Source organism: Trachypithecus francoisi, unplaced genomic scaffold, assembly GCF_009764315.1.
Source record: "Trachypithecus francoisi isolate TF-2019V2 unplaced genomic scaffold, Tfra_2.0 Lachesis_group11, whole genome shotgun sequence".
Classification (NCBI taxonomy): Eukaryota; Metazoa; Chordata; class Mammalia; order Primates; family Cercopithecidae; genus Trachypithecus; species Trachypithecus francoisi.
The window spans coordinates 116,969,883-116,994,069 of NW_022681456.1; the positions used below are offsets into that span (position 1 = coordinate 116,969,883).

Sequence of the window (24,187 nt, forward strand, 5' to 3'; positions counted from 1 at the left end):
TTTGTCTGTGGTGAGGCTCTTAGTTGTCTTTGTATCACTGGTACCTGGAGCATAACATGGGCCCAGCCAATGCTGACTGAATGAATGAAATGTTTTTTGCCTACTTCACAATGTCACCTAGGGCACCCTGTGCCAACTTCACAACGTCACCCAAGGCATAACTTTTGACTACTTCACAATGTCACCTTTCACTGACCCCACACAGAAATGGGGACTCCACAGAAACGTAGGAGCGTGTTTAGTGTCAGCCCCTTCTGAATCACTCTCCCCTGGTGGCTCCAGCCAACGAAGAGGAAGCAAAAAGCGTAAAAAATCTGAGCTCCAGCACATGGATTTAGGTTAAACAGCCCGGGAAGGAGGGGCACGCTAATCGCTGAGGGAAATGGACCCGTGGAGGCCTCTCCAGAAACAGCAGAGGATCCGAGCTGCGTGTACGCAGGGCACACGTGTCACCCTGGCCCTGGCGCCTGGTCCGCTGCTGGAGATAAAAGGTCGACCACGGAAGCAGAGGCTATCAGTGGTGTTGATGTGAACTGATTCGCCCAAGCCTTGGGCCGCAAAACTGCCAAGGAAAGCGGCAGGCAGCCTCTGCATTTCCCATAAGTGCAGCTGGGGAACTTTCCCAGACCAGCCCACGGGTTGCTAGAGGGTCAGACCGAAAGGACCCGCCTTTCCCAGGCGGGGTGGGTCCCAGGCCACCACGTGAAGCGTCCTCGCCCCTCAGAGCCCGGAGCAGGCAGGCCTCATGAAACAGGAAAGTTGAGGACGCCCCACCTCGGAGAGGCGGCGCCCCCGGGTCGACCAGGAGCCGCTCTCGCAACTTCTGCCACCGCAGGCCGCCGCGGCCGCCTGATCGCGCAGAGGAAGGTTGTGGCGGTGGAGCGATGACCCGCGCCGGTCCGAGCGGGCGCCGGGGGCTGCCACCGCCGCTGCCGCTTCTGCTGCGGCTGCTGCTGCCGCCGCTGTTGTTGGTCACCGCGGAGTCGCCGAACCCGGCAGGTGAGCAGAGTGCGCCCTGGGCGAGGGGAGCCCAAGGAGGCTCCTCGGAATCTGTCCGCGCCAGTGTCCCGGGTCCGGCCGAGCTGAAGTCCAGCGGGCGTCTGGTTCCTGGGTGGACGCCGAGAAACGCGCCTCTGACCGGCCGTCTCACTCCAGCCCTGCGGCCGCGCAGCGAGGGCACTTGAGAAGGGCTTGGAGAGTGCGTCTGCCAACTTGACAAGTTTTTGCCCGAATTCTCGGCCAACAAATCGGTTTGCTCCTGCGGCGATTCTTGGCCCACAGAGCCTGGGCTGGTCCTAAAAACTCCAGCCAATGGTCATCTAAATATATTTATCCAGACTGTAGGGAGATATGGCTCCGGCTTGCCATTTGTTTTGTGTTTTAAAAATTTACAGTGACTTTGGCTTAAAAACACGATTGCACGATTGTCAGTTTGATATGTGTCAGGCAGTGGGCTTAAGGGCCTTTTGGATTTGTTGTTGTTGTTGAGACGGAGTCCCGCTCTGTCAGAGAGGTTGGAGTGCAGTGGCTCACTGCAACCTCCGCCTCCTGGGTTCAAGAGATTCTCCTCCCTCAGCCTCCCAAGTAGCTGGGATTACAGGCGTCTGCCACCATGCCCAGCTAATTTGTGCATTATTAGTAAAGACGAGGTTTCACCATGTTGGACAGGCTGGTCTCGAACGCCTGATTCAGGCGATCTGCCTGCCTCAGTCTCCCAAAGTGCTGGGATTACAGGCATGAGCCACCGCGCCCGGCCGGTTTTTTTTTTTTTTTAATATATATCTCATCATAATCCTAAATAGGATTATATTTCCCGTTCTGCAGATGAGAAAACTGAGATTGTTCAGAAGTAATTTGCATAAAGATAACACAGCAAATAAGAGAGAGCTAGGGGATGCCAGAGGGCATTTGCTTAACTACTTCCCTCTTGGAAAAACAGGTTTTATCTCTACAGGTATTCATGCAAATCTACAACCTTTGCAAAAAATGAAATGAAATTAAAAAGCCTTGAATTTATGATTTCCATTTCTAAGGAGGCGAAGATTATGAACTATAACTAAGCGACTTGAAAGAATTCTAAAGTAATACTAAGAGAGAATTAATTTTGTTTTATTTCATAATCCCCTTTTCTGTGCTGACCTTGTACAAGAGTAGGGTGGGGCTTGGGGAGGATGCCCCTTCCTAAATATGTGCACTGATTCTTGTTACACCACCTTCCATCATCGAGTGCCTTCGTTTTCGAAACTTGTGCAGTTATCACTCTTCGATCTTAAATTTTTCCAGTCTGTGCCAGTCTGTGGGATCAGATGTACCCACAGGCTCCTGACTGGTGATTTTCTGTATTCTTTGCCTAAACTATGGCGATGGCCTTGGTGCCTACTTCTAGTCTAGGGAGACAGCTTATTCAGATGTACCTGGGGGTGGCTTTGGAGGGTCCCAAATATTCCTTTTCTGTTTGTTTTTGTTTTTTTTTTGAGACGGAGTCTCGCTCTGTCACCCAGGCTTGAGTACAGTGGCGCGATCTCGGCTCACTGCAAGCTGCGCCTCCCGGGTTCACACCATTCTCCTGCTTCCGCCTGCCAAATAGCTGGGACTACAGGCGCCCGCCACTACGCCCAGTAATTTTTTTGTATTTTTAGTAGAGACGGAGTTTCACCATGTTAGCCAGGATGGTCTCGAGCTCCTGACCTCGTGATCTGCCGGTCTTGGCCTCCCAAAGTGCTGGGATTAGAGGCGTGAGCCACCCCGCCCGGCCTTCGTTTTCTGTTTTATTTTTGGATGATTGAGGTTGTTTTTGTAGGTGGAGGGGGCAGCCTGAGGAGTGAGATAGAGATGTTGAATTTCTGAAGATGGAGCACTGTTTATTCAAGAAGGTACCACCTTGTAAGAAACTGCATCTTAAACAGTTCTTCCAACAAGAAGCTGACTCCATGCTTGGAGGTTCTGGAGCCAAGGCAGAAAGTAAGGACATTTCTGAGATGAAGTGATCCTGACAGCACCATGCCTAGCAATCTGGAAGGGATTCTTGCTTACATAGGTGTTAAGGATGTCTGGTGATGCCACACTATTTCAGCAGACGAGATCCGTTTCCTTTGTCCTACTCACATTAATCTATTTTCCCTTGAGGCTTTTTGGGTCTTTGCCTTCTACTAGCCTGTGAACAACCTAAGAGTAAAGAACTGGGGCTTGCTGCCTCTCACTTGTCATGTGTTCTCTGAAGCACCCAGCTGAGTACCCTGAATTTAGTGGGAATTCAGTAAACACTAAAGGGATTGCATGTCCATCCCCTTGGAATGGATTTTATATCCACTAACATGCATCTATGTATCCAAAAACAACTTCTTCAATTTTTAATTTTACTTTTATTTTTATGTTTTTACTATTTTTAAAATTATTTTTATTTTCCCCCCAGGCTGGGTACAGTGGCATGATCTCAGCTCACTGCAACCTCTGCCTTTCTGGTTCAAGCAATTCTCCTGACTCAGCCTCCCAAGTAGCTGGGATTACAGGCACACACCACCATGCCTGGCTGATTTTTATATTTTTTGTAGAGATGGGATTTCAACAGGTTGGCCAGACTAGTCTCGAACTCCTGGCCTCAAGTGATCTGCCCACCTCAGCCTCCCAAAGTGCTGGGATTACAGGTGTGAGCTACCGTGCCCGGCCACTTTTAGTTAATTCTTGCATGTTCTTCAATTTGTAAAGGTTACTTCATAGTTTTATTATTCTAGAAGTTGACAAATAATTGCACAGTCATTCTAGCCAAATCTTTGAAGCTATGATTTCAGACATACGGTGTTACCTTTATCTTTCCAGACCAAAAGCCCCATAATTGATTTTAGAAGGTCCTTATATAATTTTTTCTAAGTGGTATGTATGGAGAAGTCAGGTGGTCACTAGAGAAATAAATGATACCTTTACCTGGTTCTGAAAAAGTTTAACATCTTGGAAGTCATTCAGTCTCCATAAAGTGATTTGGCAGACCTATGATTGGAGTCAGTTTCAGTTGATCCTTTAACTCTGCAGACATTCTTACTTAGGGTTGGCTGCTGAGAGACTCATAAGATGATACGTATATTGGTAAAACTGGTTCAGAATCTGGCCCTCAGTCTTGCAGGGCTAGACTCCAGAAATTCAGTCTTTCTAGTGCTCCATATCTGATCAGAACTAAGGAAGCTGATTCATCCCGATACACACCCAAGTCTATTCATCAGACTTAGTGTTAATTTTTAGTTAGAAATATAACTGTCAGGCAGACTGGATATTTGTGAGGTCTGCTCTGGGCACTTTCTCACTGTAATCAAACCACATGGGGGTAGATAACATGAGAGACTGTCAGGCTGGAGGCCTGATTTGTCTGTCTCCTGGTAGGCATCATATACATCATATACTTGAGTCAACCGAGAGAGTGCCCCTCCACTGCACGGTGCTTGCCTGGCATTGCTGGCCCCTGATGTTGGGACACTGCCTTTTCCACATTGCCATGGCTTACCAGTGTCCACTTGAGAATAACAGTTAATACCTTCATCTTGTTGTCAAAAAGCTTAACATCCTGAAACATTCAGTCTCCAAGGTGATTTGGCAGACCTATGATTGGGGTCGGTTTCAGTTGATCCTTTAACTCTGCAGACATTCTTATTTATTTATTCATTCATTTATTTGGAGATAGGGCCTTGCTCTGTCACCCAGGCTGGAGTGCAGTGGTACGATCATAGCTCATTGCAGCCTCAGAGTAGATGGGACTACAGGTGCGCACCACCACATTTGGCTAATTTAAAAAAAAAAATTTTTTGTAGAGACAGAGTCTCACTATGTTACCCAGGCTGGTTTCAAACTCTTGCTCGCAAGTGATCCTCCCACAGGTTCATTTCCCAAAGCCCTGGGGTTCAGGCAACAGTCACCGTACCTGGTCTCTGAGGACATTCTTACTTCCAAATTCACTCGACATAAGGCCTCACAGTTGCTCAGTATATTCATTCTTTACATGGAAGGCTTTCATTCTTGGAAGTATAGTATTAGAGAGGTAACAGAATTCCAGAAAGAGGAAATCCTTTGGACCCCTAATGCCTGTGTTTGAATCCTGGCTCCAACACTTGCCATGTGACCTTCAGTCAGTTATTTTCTCTATATGTACTTTGGTTTCCTCATCTGGAAGATGGGTATTGTAAGTGTCTATCTCATGGGGTTGTTGTGGGAAACAGTGTGCCTGACATGCAGTAAGTGCTATATAATTGAGTGGCCACTGAAGTTGCTTTTCTCTAAAAAGTTATCATGTCATGATAAGGCAGGCAGGATTGAAGATGATAATCTATGTGCTTTGAAGTAATTTTTTTTTTTTTTGAGACAATGTCTTGCTCTGTTGCCCAGGCTGGAGTGCAAAGGTGCCATCTTGGCTCACTACAACCTCCGTCTCCCAGGTTCAAGTGATTCTCGTGCCTCAGCCTCCCGAGTAACTGGGATGCAGGCATGCACCACTATGCCTGGTTGATTTTTGTATATTTTGTAGAGACGAGGTTTTACTATGTTGCCCAGGTTGGTCTTGAACTCTGGGCCTCAAGTGATTCGCCTGCCTTGGTCTCCCGAAGTGCTGGGATTACAGGTGTGAGCCATCGTGCCCAGTGCCAACTTGAACATTTTCTTGTGCTCTCCCTTTATCAACTTGTTTACATAACGTACACAAGATAAGTTCCAGAACAAAGTCTGAGGAAACTGCCCACTTCTCTTTATTATTAAACTTTGTTTCCTGGTCCTTCTGAAAACATAAATTTGGAAGCAAAGATAAAAATCTTTCTTTTGAGGAAAATTTAAAAGGATCTTCCTTCAGTGTTTCATTGAAGTAAAACAATTTTTTAAAAAAATTTTCGGGCTGGGCACGGTGGCTCACGCTTGTAATCCCAGCACTTTGGGAGACCAAGGCAGGCAGATCACGAGGTCAGGAGATCGAGACCATCCTGGCTAACATGGTGAAACCCCATCTCTACTAAAAATGCAAAAAATTAGCCAGGCGTAGTGGCTGGCACCTGTAGTCCCAGCTACTCGGGAGGCTGAGGCAGAAGAATGGCGTGAACCCGGGAGGCGGAGCTTGCAGTGAGCCGAGATCAGGCCACTGCATTCCTGCCTGGGCGACAGCAAGACTCTGTCTCAAAAAAAAAAAAAAAAAAAATTATGGTGGTTTATTTTTATAATATACATATATATACTATGAAACATATGAACTTTTTCTTGAGTGTTCTGACATGCAGAAAATAAATTTTTGTTTTCATACTTCCTTAGACATGAATTTTACATTGTCACTTGTTATCTTTTGCTTTTGTTAGATTTCAAAATTATAAGACATTAACTATGGAGATAGCAAAACAAAAGAGGTAGTGATACCCTTCATGGAATGAAACCCAAGGGATTTATTTTCTTCAGCATTTTAAGTAATTTTTATGCATTTAGGTTTTGCCTTTTTAAAAAATGGAGTAGGTTCTAGTTTATACAACTTCCATGTTACAATCTTTCAAACATCCAGCTTGAAAATGCGACTAGAAAATGTATTAATAATGTTATTATGTAGCTTCTTTGCACTACTGCAAAACAGGAATTTACTTAATATGGTAAAAAATGAAATAGAGGTAGTGAATTTATGGGGAAATTTTAGCTTAAAACTTGAAACACTGTCTACACAGATAACATATGTTACAGGTTTTTTTTTTTTTTTTGAGAGGGAGTCTTACTCTGTTACCCAGGCTGGAGTGCAATGGTGTGATCTCAACTCACTGTGAACTCCGTCTCCTGGATTCAAGCGATCCTCCTACCTCAGCCTCCCAGGTAGCTGGGATTACAAGTGTGTCCCACCGCACCCAGCTAATTTTTGTATTTTTAAGTAGAGACGGGGTTTCACCATGTTGAGCAGGTTGGTCTCAAACTCCTGACCTCAGGTGATCATCCTGCCTTGGCCTCCAAAGTGCTGGGATTACAGGCATGAGCAACCACACCTGGCCATGTTACAGTCTTCCTAGAGAAAATTGTGGAAGTCTCTTGATTGAGAGAGTTGAAAACAGAATGAGCACTTCACTGAAAGAGACGGGCTGGTTCTGAAATTTGTCCATCTGCCTTGCATAGCCAGTAATAATTTCAGCATAAGGGAGTGTCAAGTTATTCACACCGGTGTTATTCTCTTTGAGGTCATTTTCAAACCTAAGACACCAAAGTTCTAATTCATAATTAGAAATCAAGAATGACTATACTATCAAGTTTATATAACTTGATAAAATCTGTCACCAGGTGTGACCTTCCCAGACAGTGTGAAAGTTTGGGATCCAGGCCGGGCATGGTGGCTCACGCCTGTAATCCCAGCACTTTGGGAGGTCAAGGCGGGCAGATCACCTTAGGTAGGGAGTTCAAGACCAGCCTGACCAACGTGGAGAAACCCCATCTGTACTAAAAATACAAAATTAGCCAGGCATGGTGGCGCATGCCTGTAATCCCAGCTGCTCGGGAGGCTGAGGCAGGAGAATCGCTTGAACCTGGGATGCGGAGGTTGTATCGGCCGAGACCGTGCCATTGCACTCCAGCCTGGGCAAGAACAAAACTCTGTCTCAAAAACAGGAAAGTTTGGGATCCAGGTGGCCACGTAATCCATAGAGCATTGTGCTAGGCCCAAGGGAGTGGATGCAATGAAATGTGAGACTCCACCTCTTATTCGCAAGGAGCTTGTAATCAAATTTTTGGGACCAAGCAGACACAAATACATAATAAGTAATCTAGATGAGGACTGAGCTAAGAGTAGGGAACCAGAATGAGGCAAAGTTGACTTTCTGCTGACAGGGCTTTTGGCAAGAACTCTGATTTCAGCTGCCAGTGACAAAAGGGTATGTTTCAACAGGATGAAGGAAAGGGATCATTCCAGATCTAAGCAAATCTCCAGCATTTTTCTGCATTCGTGGATTGTTGTTTTGAAGCTAGTTTTTAAAGCTGTGTCCCTTTCTACTTATCTGCTGTGTCCCGCACTTCCTGACCCTGTGGCCCACCTCACATCCTCTCACTTGCCTTTTATTTCTGCTTCATGCAGGTGACCTGAGGTGCCTCATCTCAGCCTCACTGTAGAAATCTCTTACTTTTCACCTCAGGGCGTCTCTGAAATCACAGCCACTTAGTCCTGGAGCACATGCAGACCTGGAGTGAGGGAGTTAACACTTCCTAGGGCTACGTTTAACCTTAATCAGATGGGAGCAGGTAGCTGGGTCTTCCATGCCTGGGATGAAGATTTCCGAGGCTAGTCCCAGTGGGATCGACCCCGTGTCCACAGAGGAAAGCAGCTCAGAATGCACCCTCGAATCGGTGTTCCTCCCTTTCACTCTCCCAGCCCCTCGCTCCTGTTCTCTGGGAGTACTTGCCAAAGTAATCCTCCTTCCAGCAGGCATCTTAGCCTCTGATCTCTGGAGAGAGCCAAGGCTTAAACACCTACTTACAATTTTGTTTACTGGAGATTGTTTAATTTACAAATCAGTTATTTCCTTAGTGACGCCAATGAAGAGTCAAAACAAATCCAAAAACCAGGCATCAATTTACTGAGAGATCTTTCAAAGAAGGCAAGTGCCATGCCAAGGCACACAGAGTAGTATACTGAGAGGCCAGCTGAGCAGACATCAAAGAGAAAAGCAGTTCAAGGACCAAAACCAGTGAATTTTTAGCTAAACCCAATATGAATAGATTATTTGCATTAAAATTTTTTTCTATTTTCTCTGACATCTTTTGCTTGTTCTATTTCTCATTTCTTTCTCTTTTTTTCCCCTCTGACTTCTGAATATATTAAATAAACATTGCATTGCTTGGGGTTGAAAACTACCTACTTTTTCATAAATGAGGTGCTAGAAAAATTATTATAGAATCCAAATATGGGAGAGAATAGTTTAAGCTACTTATAAGTATTTTATACATTTTTTCTTTCTAAGACAGGGTGGGAATTTTTTTCAACCAAAAACAACGAACTCATAGAAAATATTGCCAGTTGCAGTGGATCATGCCTGTAATCCCAGCGCTTTGGGAGACCAAGGCAGGCAGATCACCTGAGGTCCAGAGTTTGAGACCAGCCTGACCAACATGCAGAAACCCCGTCTATACTAAAAATACAAAATTAGCCAGGCATGGCAGCATATGCCTGTAATCCCAGCAACTTGGGAGGCTGAGGCAGGATAATCGCTTGAACCTGGGAGGCGCAGGTTGCAGTGAGCCAAGATCGCACCATTGCACTCCATCCTGGGCAACAAGAGCGAAAACTCTGTCTCAAAAAAATAATAAATAAATAAATAAATAAAATATTAATTGGAGTATACAAGTAAATATTAATACAAAAAATTTAACTTTGGTGTTTGGGCTTTTACATAGAAATATAAAAATGACGGCATATTTTCCATCTTTATTTATAGAAGAAAAATACTTTTTATAAATAACATTCCCATTCATTCAACAGATATTTAATCAAGTGCATTGATTTTGAGGATATTGCTGTTAAAATGTTTGAATTCTGACTTTTCATTTTCACAACTCTAAAGAAAATATCAACAAATAGCTCCTGCTCTTGGGGCTGGATAGACTTAATCCAAGATTCTGAGCCATTTAATAAGTCTCTCACCCAGGCTTGAAAACATAATTAGTTGAGCTATTTCATACTAACTTCTGTGAATGAGTGCTCTGATGAGCTTCCTTTTCTGGGAGGCTCAGGTAGGAGGATTGCTTGAACCCAGGAATTCCAGGCTGTACTGAGCTGTGATTGTGCCACTGCACTCCAGCCTGGGCAACAGAGCGAGACCCCAGCTCGAAAATAAATAAATAAGTAAATAAATGGCTTTCTTTTCATTTAAAGAACACACACAAACTAGATTTGTCAAAGAAACATTATTTTGTCAGGTTTATAGAGTGTTAAGCAAAAATAGTCCCTGCTTTCACAGAGCTTGTATAAAACTAGGTTTGCATTAGAATTATGTACTATTTTTCTACCTTTTTCACTATTACTTTGTTCACACCATTCACCTCCCATCGTGAAGATGTCTTTTAAAAATGGAAAAGTACAATGGCTTAAACTATGACAGGTTTTAAGAAAATCAGAAAATGGCATGAATACTGGGAGAACCAGAAAGAGTTGAAACTTAGAGAAAACATTGAGGAGTGGAGGACCTCGGCTGGAGTGGAGGGAAGACTCTGATTTTGGGCTTTATTCTCAAAGCACATGCTAAGCTATTGGCAGGACACTTTTCTCACCAAAATCTCTTGGGGATTGAGTAAAGGTTTTTTCATGCATGGAGGTACACGAGTGTCAAAAAAGCATGTATTTGCAGAAGTTTCTTTTTGTGGTCAGGAAATTAGGTAGGACCAGCAACCATAGCTCTTGGTTTAGTACTCAGGCTGCCTTGGGCAAGCCCTAAATTACAACAAAAAGGAGTTGATTGATTGGAAGGTGAAGGCAGGCCTGGGTTGCCTAAAGATGAGAAATGCCAAGGTTTTGGAGAAGAAGAAAAAGCTAAAATCATGCTTTGTGGGCAGAAAGAGAAGAGACACACCTTCCCTTTTTGTTTTATGGTTCCTGTTTATGACTCTGCTTTTTATGCAAGCAACCACACTTCCTCATTTCCCTACAAGGCTCCCTGGAGGTGAGGGTGGAAGGGAATGTGTGAGAAAAGCTGGGGATGTGTGGTCAAAAATACATTTGGAAAACACATTTATTGCCTTTGGGTGGAGAAGGGAAGTTTCCATGGGTGCTGCCTACAATTGTCAAATTGTGGCCAAATGGCTCCATTAACAATCAGACAATTATTTGTCAACCGCAGTTGATTGGCAAATTATTTGACACGTCCCTATTTCTTAATGCCATTACTTCCATTTAACGATTGTGAAGGCCTGCCATGATGGTCATTGTACTCAGAAGTAAATTGACTTAGGCCTATTCAGATCATTCCTTAAGAGTTTAATCAGGATTAGTTTCTAAGCCTGACTAAGCCCCAGCCTATCACCGAACCCCTGGACCGCGGTGCCATGATGCTCTAGTATTAAGACTCTACTTTTAGTGCATGTTTGATAGACGGTCTTTTTTTTTTTTTTTTTGGCTGCATAGCATTCCATGGTGTATATGTACCACAATTTCTTTATCCAGTCTACCACTGATGGTCATTTAGATTGATTCCGTGTCTTTGCTATTGTGAATAATGCTGCAGTGAACACATGTGTGCAAGTGTCTTCATGACAGAACAATTTATATTCCTTTGGGTATATGCCCAGTAATGGGATTACTGGGTTGCATGGTATTTCTGTTTTTAACTTTTATTTTAAGTTCAGGGATACATATGCAGGTTTATTATATAGGTAAATGTGTGTCACAGGAGTTGTTGTATGAATTATTTCATCACCCAGGTATTAAGCTTAGTACCCATTCATTATTTTTCCTGATCCTCTCCTTCTTCCCTCCACCCTGAAGTAGGCCCCAGTGTCTGTTGTTGCCTTCTATGTTTCCATTAGAAACATAATGGACTAAATGATGTGTCTCTTTGTTTAGCTCCTACTTATAAGTGACAGCATGCAGTATTTGGTTTTCTGTTCCTACGTTAGTTTGCTCAGGATAATGGCCTCCAGCTCCATCCATGTTCCTGCAAACACATGATTTATCCTTTTTAATGGCTGCATAGTATTTCATGCTGTATATGTACCACAATTTCTTTATCCAGTCTACCACTGATGGGCATTTAGATTGATTCCATGTCTTTGCTATTGTGAGTAGTGCTGCAATGAACACATTTGTGCAAGTGTCTTTATGACAGAACAATTTATATTCCTTTGGGTATATGCCCAGTAATGGGATTACTGGGTTGAATGGTATTTCTGTTTTTAGGTCTTTGAGGAATCATCACAATGGTTGAACTAATTTGCACTCTCACCAACAGTGTATAAGCATTCCTTTTTCTCTGAAACCTCACCAGCACCTGTTATTTTTGATATTTTTAAATAATAGCCATTCTGACTCGTGTGGGATATCTCATTGTGGTTTTGATTTGCATTTTGCTAGTTACCAGTGATGTTGAGCTTTTTTTCATATGCTTGTTGACCACATGTATGTCTTATTTTGAAAAGTGTGGTAGACAGTCTTTTTTGTTTTTGTTTTTTTGAGAGGGAATTTCACTCTTGTTACCCAGGGTGAAGCGCAACAGCACAATCTCAGCTCTCTGCAACCTCTGCCTCCCAGGTTTACGCAATTCTCCTGCCTCAGCCTTCCAAGTTGCTGGAATTAAAGGCATGCGTCATCACACTCAGCTAATCTTGTATTTTAGTAGAGATGGAATTTCACCATGTTGGTCAGCCTAGTCTCGAACTCCTGACCTCAGGTGATCCGCCTGCCTCGGCCTCCCAAAATGCTGGGATTGCAGCGGTGAGCCACTGCACCCGGCTGATAGACAATCTTAACATCAAAAAGTAAAATGTTGGCCAGGCACAGTGGCTCATGCCTGTAATCCCAGCACTTTGGGAGGCCGGGGCAGTGGATCACCTGAGGTCGGGAGTTTGAAGCCAGCCTGACCAACATGGAGAAACACTGACTCTACTAAAAATACAAAATTAGCTGGGTGTGATGGTGCATGCCTGTAGTCCAAGCTACCCAGGAGGCTGAGGCAGGAGAATCGTTTGAACCCAGGAGGCAGAGGTTGCGGTGAGTTGAGATCTTGCCATTGCACTCCAGCTTGGGTGACAGAGCGAAACTTCATCTCAAAAAAAAAAGTAAAATGTTGGTCCAATTTGGGACGTTTGCCAACAAATAACCCTTTTTAATGTGAAAACCTTCTAGCCTCTTAATCACTAAAAACTCAACATATCTAAAACTAAACTCCTGATCCCTCCCAGACATATTGTCCATGTGCTTCCTTTCTTGGTAAATGATACAACATCTATCCACTGAGTCTCAGCCTAAAACCTGAGACTCATTCTGGCCTCCTCCCACCTCTCTGGTGATTGACCTGAATGTGTAGATTCTTAAACCAGAGCATATGTGCAATGGCTTCTCAGACAGAGAAAAGAACGCACCATATTTTACCATTTCCTTCCTCCATTTCTTATTTCCTTGTTTCTTTCTCTTTCTTCCTAAGTCTTCCTTCCTTTCACAAATATTTATTGAGTACGCATTATGGGTCAGGCACTACAAGTGCTGAGGACACAGTCTCTGGCCTCAGGGAGCTTCTAGTCTAAGAGCAGGGGCAAGCATGTAAGTTACAGTACAGTGTGACAGGGCTTACAGAGGGTGTGCTCGCAAACATTGAGCTTGTAGAGGAAGTCATCCCCTGCAACAGAGGTGCTGCTTCCTGAGTCCTAAACAGCAATTTCGAGATTGCTAGGTGGCTAACAAGAGGGAAAACATCAGGCAGAAAAAATAGCATCTGCAAAGTCAAAGGTGTTGACCTAGTTACTGGCAGGTTGGAGAGCTGTATGTAATGGTCTCTGGATCATGAAATGTGCATGTGGGTGATGAGGAAACTGGATAGGTAGATCGGAACCAGGTCATGAAGGCCAAGTGGGTAAGCAGAACTCTTTGTTTTGTTTTGCTTTTTTGTTTTTGAGACAGAGTTTCGCACTTTTTTGCCCAGGCTGGATTGCAATGGCACAATCTAGGTCCACAGCAACTTCTGCCTTCCGGGTTCAAGCAATTCTCCTGCCTCAGCCTCACGAGTAGCTGGGATTACAGGCGCACACCACCACGCCCGGCTCATTTTGTATTTTTAGTACAGACGGGGTTTCTCCATGTTGGCCAGGCTGGTCGCAATCCCCTGACCTCAGGTGATCCGTCCTCCTTGGCCTCCCAAAGTGCTGGAATTACAGGTGTGAGCCACTGCGCCCGGCAGCAGAACTTTTAAGAAATAGAAACTATTGAACATTTTTAGCAGGCAAGCTAACAAAATCAGTTCTCATTTTAGAAATGCTACTCTAGTAGAAAATGAAGAATGGATTAAAGGTTAGAGAAATCTTGAAAAAGTCCTCTTGTATACTTAAACGGCCAGTTGTGTTACCTAAAATAACATAGAAATGTAGGGATAAAGAGGTGGAGACTGGTGGGAGAGATATTTGGGAGGCTTTGATTAAACCTAAGATATCAGAGAGAGAAAGGAAGCCAGGATGGATTCCAATTTCAGGCTGGGAGATCACCGAGAGAGAAAGCATCACGGTGGAGGATATTTCAAATCTCTAGTGCGATGGAGTCATCCGGATTGTGTTATCAAGTGTGCTGTGGGGTATACAAGATAAAGAGGAACCTATGGGGAGAATGAGGAAAAAGGCAGGCACAAGAGAAGGAGACTGGGGAGGGTGTAGTGTCCCAAAGGCCGTGGGAAGAAAGGGTTTTAAGAATAAGTGGTCACGAATCCAATGCTTTCAGAAGTTCATACGACATTAGGACTCAAGGATTTTGTTAGTGAGCCAGGCAGAAGCCGCGTTGGTATCCTGGATGTGGAGAGCAGACTGCAGCCGGCTGGAGCAAGGGACAAGAGGAGGAAGTGCAGGGTGTGAGTGCATTCCTCTTTCCAAAAGGCGAGGCCTGGAACTGTGCCAGTCATGTTCACAGCTCTGTCACCAGCACTCAAAACAGTCCCTGATACAGTGTGGACACTTTAAACTTTGAAATGATTTCGTGAAGGGAGTGAGAGATTCCAGCAATAGCTCCACTGGGTCACAGGATCCAGATGGCTTCTGTAGTTGGTTTATTTTTAGCTATGAGACAATGGAGCGTGTTAAGTATGCCAAAGGGGGAGAAGCTACTGCCAAGAGAGGGAGCGTTAGGGCACAGGAGCAAGAGGATAGAGGATAGAACAAAGTTCCTAAAGAAGGTGGGAGGGTGAGATGCAGAGCATGGGTCAAAGGATGGAGGGGAACCAGAAGGGAGAGATGGGCGTGATGAGTTCAGAGATTGTGTAGGGATGGACCCACAAAATTAACAACACCTGACGGAGTCACAGGTGATAGCTTCTACTTGCTTCTACTTTTTTCTGCAAAGAATCTAATGTCATATGACATTAGATGAATTAAGCAGGAGACATAGGATAGGGAGCCTGAGAAAGGTGATGTTTTGTTCCACCTGTTAAGGGGAATGGAAGAAGTTGCTGACTAGGGACAAGAACCCTATTCTTGTCTGAATTAAGAAGTGGGCGTTGGACGTGAGGGTGATCTGGCTGCGACATCTGTCACCCCATTGACTGCCAGGTTGATTTGGCTGATCTGGCTGGCTGGGCGGGTGTCCCCTTCCTCCCTCACTCCTCCATGTGCGTCCCTCCTGAAGCTGCGTGCTCAGTCAAAGAGGACGACCATCCCTGATTGAGGAGGACCAGTCTTCGGTCAAGGGTATACAACTAGCTGAGCTATCCTGCTAGAACCTCCAAACAAGCTCTCAAGAAGTTGGCTTAAGGTCCAGCTCCAGCTGTGCCCAGATTCCCACTCTCTAAGGATGAAGCACTCAGGCTCACCTCTATGATGCTGTAACTACACCCCTACCTTTGACCTTACTCTCTGTGTTTTGAGTTTATCCCCCTTAATCAAGGTTCCAGTTTTTCCTTACTTGGAATAAGGGCAAACAATAATGGCAGATTTCGCAATTCTAATAGAATGGAAATCTTTAAAAGCAAATGTCTTGAAATTGTTGGATACATAGAAAAAAAAAACGCATCACAGGTCATTTGAATGGCATTTTTATCATTATTCCCTTTTCTTCTAGGAGTCTACTATGCCACTGCATACTGGATGCCTGCTGAAATGACAGTAGAAGTCAAAAATATAATGGACAAGAATGGGGACGCCTATGGCTTTTACAATAACTCTGTGGAAACCACAGGCTGGGGCATCCTGGAGATCAGAGCTGGCTATGGCTCTCAAGCCTTGAGCAATGAGATCATCATGTTTGTGGCTGGTTTTTTGGAGGGTTACCTCACTGCCCCGTAAGTATCCCAGTCATGGTGGGGCCACTGCCAGGCAACCCCTGTCCTTCCCATGTTCCACAGTGACTCTCATCTTCCTGGCGTTGCACATTAGAACTGAAGAGTAGCTGGAGTTCTTCACGTGTGTGATAGAGACATTATTATCACAATTGCATTTTTGCAGCTGTGGGGCATGGGACAGGTTCTCGCTTTGTTGCAAGGCTGGAGTGCGGTGGTGATCATAGCTCACTGCAGCCTTGATCTCTTGGGCTCAAGCAATCCTTCCACCTCTGCCTCCTGAGTAGCTGGGACCACAAGCATGGGCCCAGAATTGCATTTGTTCCTATAATCAGTACCTGCCTGAAAGGAACAAACCCCACAAGTGTGGCACTCTTTAATTATCATGGCATTTACTTTTTAAAAACCTTCCTAGCCCATGAAACTATTTTATTTTATATATTTTTGCAAAGACGGGGTCTCCTCATGTTGCCCAGGCTGGTCCTAAACTGCTGACCTCAAGCCATCCTCCCATCTTGGCCTCCCACAGTGTTGGAATTACAGGTGTGAGCCACCATACCCAGAAATGAAATGATTTTAAAGGACAGCAAAGTCATTTCAGCCTACTAGTCACTTGTTGTCCGGTAGAAAGCAAATGAGAGGTGGGGTCGCTCCTTGAGAACAACGGAGCAGGGAAGATTAATTAAAAATAAATGGTTGGTGCATTTATTTCCAGCCATCTTGAAACAGTACCTCCATGTGGGCAGAGATTTTTAAATTGAAATTATAATGAGTCTAAAATAAATGTTTCCTCTAGTTCTACTGTTACTTGATTCTAGTGTCCTTGCCTTGCCTTATAAAAGTAACAAGGATGTAATTAATAATAATGCAATCAGACTACATGTCTTTTAGAGAAGAGGGCTTTAAGGAAAATAAAGTTGCAATTTATCTAATCAACTCTCATCCCTCCTTTGATATAAAAAGTGTCTTGATGACTTTGCTTGACTCTTTTATTCTCTGTGACCTAGATTGTTGAGTGCAATTTCACCAAACTTTATTTGGGCTGTTACTGCCTTAGTCATCGTAAGTGAAATGTCAATCTTAATCTACTTTTGGTACTGGAGATTGTATCAGATGTCGAATGACTAGTTGTTGGGCTCTGGTTGCTCTTTTTTGATTCAAACTACAAATTTTTGTTTTTATTTTTATACCCAATTTTTTTACTCTTCATACAAATCTCCTTAACAGCGATATATTCAATCGATATATAAAACTTCATAAATGGAATCAGATTTTTTTTAACATGTTTAAAGCCATTTTATACAGGTGAAAATCTTAACTTCTCCACATCTTTATCCACTTCTGTTTCCACTGAATTCTGATTGTGTTATTTAAGTTGAGTCGTGAGTTGGAAGAAACAATTTGAACCACAGTTGTGTGAATATAAATAGGTTAGATTAACTCATGAGTGACATATACAATGGGTTATTGGAAACTATGTGATCTGCAGAAAGCAGCGCTAACCTCTGAGAACGTTCTGCGAGTGCACATGTTTCCCTTGGATATTTCTGTTGGTGTTACTCTTAGAGCTCACAGAGATTCAGAGGGCTTTGACAAAGGTGGCACCTCTGACATTCTTATGTCTCAGAAAAAAATAAGCTTTAACATCTCATGGCAGCCACTTTTGAAGGTGGCTTTATCATTTCACCTTTACTTTTTATATAAAGCATTGACCTATTCCTGAGTAACTTTATTCACTAACCAAAAAAGTCTGTAGAAAAAGAAGCCATTCTAATAATAACTTTTAAAAAACACTTCTGTGTTAGAGTAAAAATTGTTTGTTTGTTTGTTTGAGTTAGAGTCTCTCCCTGTCGCCCAGGCTGGAGTGCAGTGGTGTAATCTCGGCTCACTGCAACCTCTGCCTCTCGGATTCAAGTGATTCTCGAGCTTCAGCCTCCCTAGTAGCTGGGACTAGAGGTGCACGCCACCACAACCAGCTAATTTTTACATTTTTTTGTAGAGACGAGGTTTCACCACATTGGCCAGGCTGGTCTCGAACTCCTGACCTCGTGATCCTCCCACCTTGGCCTCCCACAGTGCTAGGATTACAGGCATGAACCACCACGCCAGGCCTGTATTAAAGTACAAATTTTATTTATTTATTTATTTGTTTTATTTTTAAGACAGGGTCTTGCTCTGTTACCAGGCTAGAGTGCAGTGGCGCAATGACAGCTCACTGCAGCCTTGACCTCCTGAGCTCAAGAGATCTTTCCACCTCAGCCTCCACAGTAGTTGAGCCTACAGGTGTGAGCCACCACATTCAAATAATTTTTTTTTTTTTTTTTTGAGACGGAGTTTCACTCTTGTTGCCCAGACTGGAGTGCAATGGCACGTTCTCGGTTCACTGCAACCTCCACCTCCCAGATTCAAGTGATTCTTCTGCCTCAGCCTCCCGAGTAGATGGGATTACAGGCATAAGCCACCACGCCCGGCCTATTTTGTATTTTTAGTAGAGACAGAGTTTCTCTAAACTCCATTGGTTAGGCTGGTCTCAAACTCCCGACCTCAGATGATCCACCTGCCTTGGCCTCCCAAAGTGCTGGGGTTGTAGGCGTGAGCCACCACGCCCTGCCTAATTTTTTTATTTTTAGTAGAGATGAGGTCTCACTATGTTTCCCAGGCTGGTAATTTTGTTTCTTAAAAAACGACACTCAGCTACTATTCAGGAACTGTTTTCTTGTTTAATTTGCCTTTTTGCCATGTCCTTTCAAAGAAAAGTTGGCGTGTATAAGTCAGCCTTTGAAAATTTTAAAAACAAACAAACAAAAACACTTCCTGCAAATTGTGATATAGGCTTTGAGGATCTGAGTTTGCCCTCCTTTCAGACCAGTAGCAGCAGCCCATGGACGAATGATCAGGAGTGGGGCAGAGATAGCTCTAGAATTTCTAAAACTACATCCTTAAGGAAAAGCTGGGTCACTCTTGCTTGCAACTCTACCGCAGAGAACAACCTCAAAAGAGCTTGTTAGCCATAAGTACAGAGTACAAGAGAGAAAAGCACCCCAGTGGCCAGAATAGTCAAAGAAGGCTTTTGGAAGAAGTGAGTTGTAGGCCTGGTGCTTGATAGAAGAGAACTACTGGGTTTGGCTGGGAAGAGGGATAAAGTCATTCCTAGCAGAATGTAATGGAACAGTGTACTGAATAAAGGCGCTGAGTCTGAAATAAGTTGCATTTACAAGGAGTGAGGAGTGGCCGGGCATGGTGTTTCACGCCTGTAATCACAACACCTTGGGAGGCCAAGGTGGGAGGATCACCTGAGGCCAGGAGTTCGAGACCAGCCTGGCCAACATAGCGAAACCCATCTCTACTAAAAATATAAAAATTGGTCTGGTGTGGTGGTATGGATCTGTAATCCCAGCTACTTGGAAGGCTGAGGAAGGAGAATTGCTCCAACCAGGAGGTGGAGGTTGTAGTGAGCTGAGATTGCGCCATTGCACTCCAGTCTGGGCAACAAGAATGAAACTCCATCTTAGAAAACAAAAACAAAAACAAGGAGCGAAGAGTGGAGGCTTCAGTTGAACAATCGAAGGACGGTGGGTTTCAAAAGGCAAATGGGGACCGTGTTTGGAAGGCATTGGATGGAAGTGCTCCCACAGTCCTTCTCTACTTGGAGCACAGAGTGCCCGAGGTTTCCTAAATATGAAAGATGACCTCTCTGTCGACTCTGTCTAGTGTTTGTGACTGTGGTCATTTTCCCACCCTTCTCAAAGAGGGGCTTCCCATATATGTGGTACCAAGAGCCTGAGAGGACCTCTGCTCTGCAGCGTCTTTGATGCAGCTCAAAGGCCATCTCAAATGCTATTTTCTTCTTCTTCTTCTTCTTCTTCTTTTTTTTTTTTTTTGAGACAGAGTCTCGCTCTGTGCCCCAGACTGGAGTGCAGTGGCGCATCTCGGCTCACTGCAAGCTCCGCCTCCCGGGTTCACGCCATTCTTCTGCCTCCCGAGTAGCTGGGACTACAGGCGAGTAGCTGGGACTACTCAGCCTCCCGAGTAGCTGGGACTACAGGCGCCCGCCACCACGCCCGGCTAATTTTTGTATTTTTAGTAGAGACGGGGTTTCGCCGTGTTAGCCAGGATGATCTCCATCTCCTGACCTCGTGATCCGCCCGTCTCGGCCTCCCAAAATGCTGGGATTACAGGCTTGAGCCACCGCGCCCGGCAAATGCTATCTTCTTGATGAAGCTTTTTAAGATTTCATTCCCACTGGATTAGAGCTCCAGCTTTCTCCTCTACCACCTGTTAGTGCCTTGACGGTCACCCTATTTTGTTAATCTTTATATACCCCAGATGTCTGGCATAGTGCTTTGCTCCCAGCCGTTACTTATTACATGCTAATTAGGTTTAATAGAATTCTAGTGTTCCAGTTCTATTCGAAACAAATTCTGAGTATGAGGTACATTTCCATGTAATGCAGTGTGATGGTAGCAGCCTTGATCAAACTGAAGATTCTTCCTCTGATTTTTAACTCTGTTGGATGTTTCCCTAAGAGTTACAGATTCAGCCTTTGATGTCTCATGAATGATACAAAGGCTGTTAAATAATCATGGATTGATTTTTAATAAAATGGGACATGAAATCTATCTGGAAAGCATGGTGATAAGCGTTTGGGGACCTGGTCTCTCTAGTTTTTAATAAAGCAGCTGATCTCTTGTGTTGTTCACGCAGCTGCTGAAACTCCCTCCTCTGGAATTACACAGTTTGAATGAGTCAACTCAGCACGACAAACACTTGTTTTCCTACCTTGTGCCTGGCACTGAGGATAGGAAGAAACGTAGGGAGTTGGTTCCTGACTACATTCTTCAAAGGCAACTCCTTTTACTTACATTAATATGTTGAGACAGGCAGCTCACGCCTGTAATCCCAGCACTTTGGGAGGTGGAGGCGGGTGGATCACAAGGTCAGGAGATCGAGACCATCCTGGCTAACACGGTGAAACCCCGTCTCTACTAAAAAATACAAAAAAATTAGCCAGGCATGATGGTGGGCACCTGTAGTCCCAGCTACTCAGGAGGCTGAGGCGGGAGAATGGCATGAACCCGGGAGGTGGAGCTTGCAGTGAGCCGAGACCTTGCCACTGCACTCCAGCCTGGGTGACTGAGCGAGACTCCACCTCAAAAAAAAAATTTTTCTTCTTCTTCTTCTTTTTTTTTTTTTGAGATGCAGTCTCACCTGTTACCCAGGCTGAGTGCAGTGGCACAATCTCGGCTCACTGCAACCTCCACCTCCCAGGTTCAAGCGATTCTCTAGGTTCAGCCACTTGAGTAGCTGGGATTACAGGCATGCACCACCACTCCCAGCTAATTTTTGTATTTTTAGTAGAGACAGGATTTCACCATGTTGGCCAGGCTGGTCTTGAACTCCTGACCTCAGGCAATCTTTCTGCCTCAGTCTCCCAAAATGCTGGGATTACAGGCATGAGCCACCGTGCCTGGCCCACTCTCAAAATTTTCTAATGATGTATCAAATAGTAATTATTTGTAATTTAAAATTGACCACAAAATACCAAAGACGATGATAACCAGCCCTTATATACCATTTCCAATGTGCCAGACTCTGTTCAAAGCATTTGACATATGTTGAGTTATTTAATCCACAATACCATGAGGTGTGCATCATGATAATCTTCATATTATTTATATGAAAACTTGGGAAGTTAGGTAACTAGCGGAAAGTCACGAAGCTTGTGAGTAGGAGCCAGGATTGGAAAGGAGGCTATCTAGCCCCAGAGTTTGCATGCACGTGCCCCGCTACCACAGACAAATGGATTCATCGCTGTGGGAAACACTAAAGGAACCCAATATGGTCTCTGACTCAGGGAGTCCAAACAGGAGAGCGTAGGAGGTAGCACATGACAGGTGCTAACTGATGTGTTATTGCCATCATGCAAAAATATTCTGGGAAAGATGGGTGTGCACATGTCTTTCTGATCTCAGCATGTAGAAGAGGTGTTGAAGAGGTAAAGGTGAGCAAAATCTCAGCCAACTTAGCAGGAAACTTACTGACTTTACACACTGCAGGAACTAAAACTAAACCTGACTCATCCATGAGGGTGACACTAGTGTTGTCTCTGTTGAGAATTCAGAAGCATAGAGAAGTTGGAATCCTGCTTTTCGTGAGATACAGCTTAGAAGTAGTGGAATCAAGCTTTAAACTCAGAGCTCAAAGCCTGAATTCTTTAATGTTACACTACATTGCTCTGCCACACAGAAGTGTAGGGTCCCAGGCCCAGGGATCAGAGAAGGGCTTCAACCTGAAGAGACTGCAAGAAGATTGTATTCCTTGGAGCTTCTGTGTGTGGCAGGATCAGGTGAGGCCCCCACTTCTCATCTCAAGGTAGGGGTTTCTCTCCCCTTGTACTGAATGTCAGAATCAAAAAAGCTAGTCTCCACACACAAGAAAAAAAAAAAAAAAAAAAAAAAGCCAGGGGCAGTGGCTCACTCCTGTAATCCCAGCACTTTGGGAGGCCGAGGCAGGTGGATCACCTGAGGTCAAGAGTTCAAAACCAGCCTGACCAACATGGTGAAACCCCATGTCTACTAAAAATACAAAATTACCTGGGTGTGGTGGCACACGCCTGTAATCCTAGCTACTTGGGAGGCTAAGGCTGTAGAATTGCTTAAACCTCTGTGACAAAAGTTGCAGTGAGCTGAGATCACACCACTGCATTCCAGCCTGGGTGACAGAGCGAGACTCCATCTATAAAAAAGAAAAAAGAAAAAAAAAGAAACCAGAAGAAAAATTTTAATAATTCTGGCTCAGTTACCTTCCTGTATTTCCATCTGTCTTGTCTATGGTTATGTAGTAGACATTCTCAGCAATGACACTCAAGTCAGGATTAATGTTCCTCTGTTTAAGGATTCTCCCATCTAGACAATATTGACATTTTGGGTTGGAGTATTCTTCACTGTGCTAAGCTGTTCTGTACCTTGTGGGATCTTCGGCAGCATCTGTGGCCTCTACCCACTAGCTACCAGTTGCACCTTCTCCCTCACTCAGTGTGACAACCAAAAATGTCTCCAGAAATGCTCCCTAAAGGGAAAAATCATGCCAGTTGAGAACCACTGCCTTATCTAGAAACAGACTGAAAAATTTGAGGGATCTGGGACTCTGCTTGGAGCCAGGCAGGGTGCAGTGATGGAAGACTTTGGATAAAAAGTATGAAGTTTTTGTTTCTTTACCTGAGTGAGCATTGTAAGTGAAGAGCCCACAAGTTGTCTCCAATAATACAACTGTTTTCATATAATTCTTTTTTTTTTTTTTTTTTGAGATGGAACCTTGCTCTGTTGCCCAGGCTGGAGTGCGGTGTCATGATCTCTGCTCACTGCCACCTCCGCCTCCTGGGTTCAAGCAATTCTTGTGCCTCAACCACCCAAGTGCTGAAGTTAGAGGCATATGCCACCATGCCCAGCTTTTTGTATTTTTAGTAAAGACAGGGTTTTGCCATGTTGCCAAGGCTGGTCTTGAACTTCTGATCTCAAGCAATCCACCAGCCTCGACTTCCCGTACTGCTGGGATTACAGGTGTGAGTCACCGTGCTGGCCTTCATATAACTTATTTTAAGAGTATGAGGCCAGGACAGAGGATCCCTTTCTTGTCACCCACACACTTGTCTAGCTTTATTGCTGTTCTTGCTCTTGTATTTAGAGGTAGTAGAAGGTAACTAAATGGATCAAAGCAAAGGTATGTGATAGCATAAACTATATGTAAATAATAGTGTAATGTGATGATTCAATTTAATATATATACACAGGTAATTGGAAGAAAAAATTCTCATGAGGTAAAGTTTATTAAATTCCAGTCCCACAAAATAAAAAATTTCAAAAGATCATAATGTTGTGTACTTCACCAGCAATAAAACTATTCTCAGATTATTAGTTTCAGTTCCAGAAACTACTAGATAAAGAATATCTAAAGTTTCAAAGTGTAGGAGCCAAATTCCCATTCTTGGAATCCAGAATGGCCTCCAGTTCTAAAGTCCCTACATCAGTGAAAAGCATCAGATAAAAACCAGAATGAGGACTGTCGCTAAACATTCAGTCCAGAGCGTGCAAGGACTTCCTCTTTGCTCTAAACTTACAGCAAATTATAGGGAAAATATGAGAAATAAAACCTCACAGTAACACAGCTGGGCTCCAGAACAAGATTAAATGTCTCTTCTACCGGAAATTGAACAGATAACAAAGTGATCAAATATGGATCTACTGGCCCTTGGC

General features: G+C 44.0%; 1 protein-coding gene across 1 annotated transcript in view; it reads left to right on the top strand.

The window, feature by feature from the left end:
- The first annotated feature begins 220 nt into the window (after positions 1–220).
- Positions 221–24,187, top strand: part of PLBD1 (phospholipase B domain containing 1) — a 66,902-nt gene continuing 42,935 nt past the window's right edge. The window contains exons 1-2 of the mRNA XM_033222802.1: positions 221–999; positions 15,719–15,938. Of these exons, the coding sequence (XP_033078693.1) occupies positions 885–999; positions 15,719–15,938 (335 nt within the window). The 5' untranslated portion in view covers positions 221–884. The remainder of the gene's footprint in view (positions 1,000–15,718; positions 15,939–24,187) is intronic.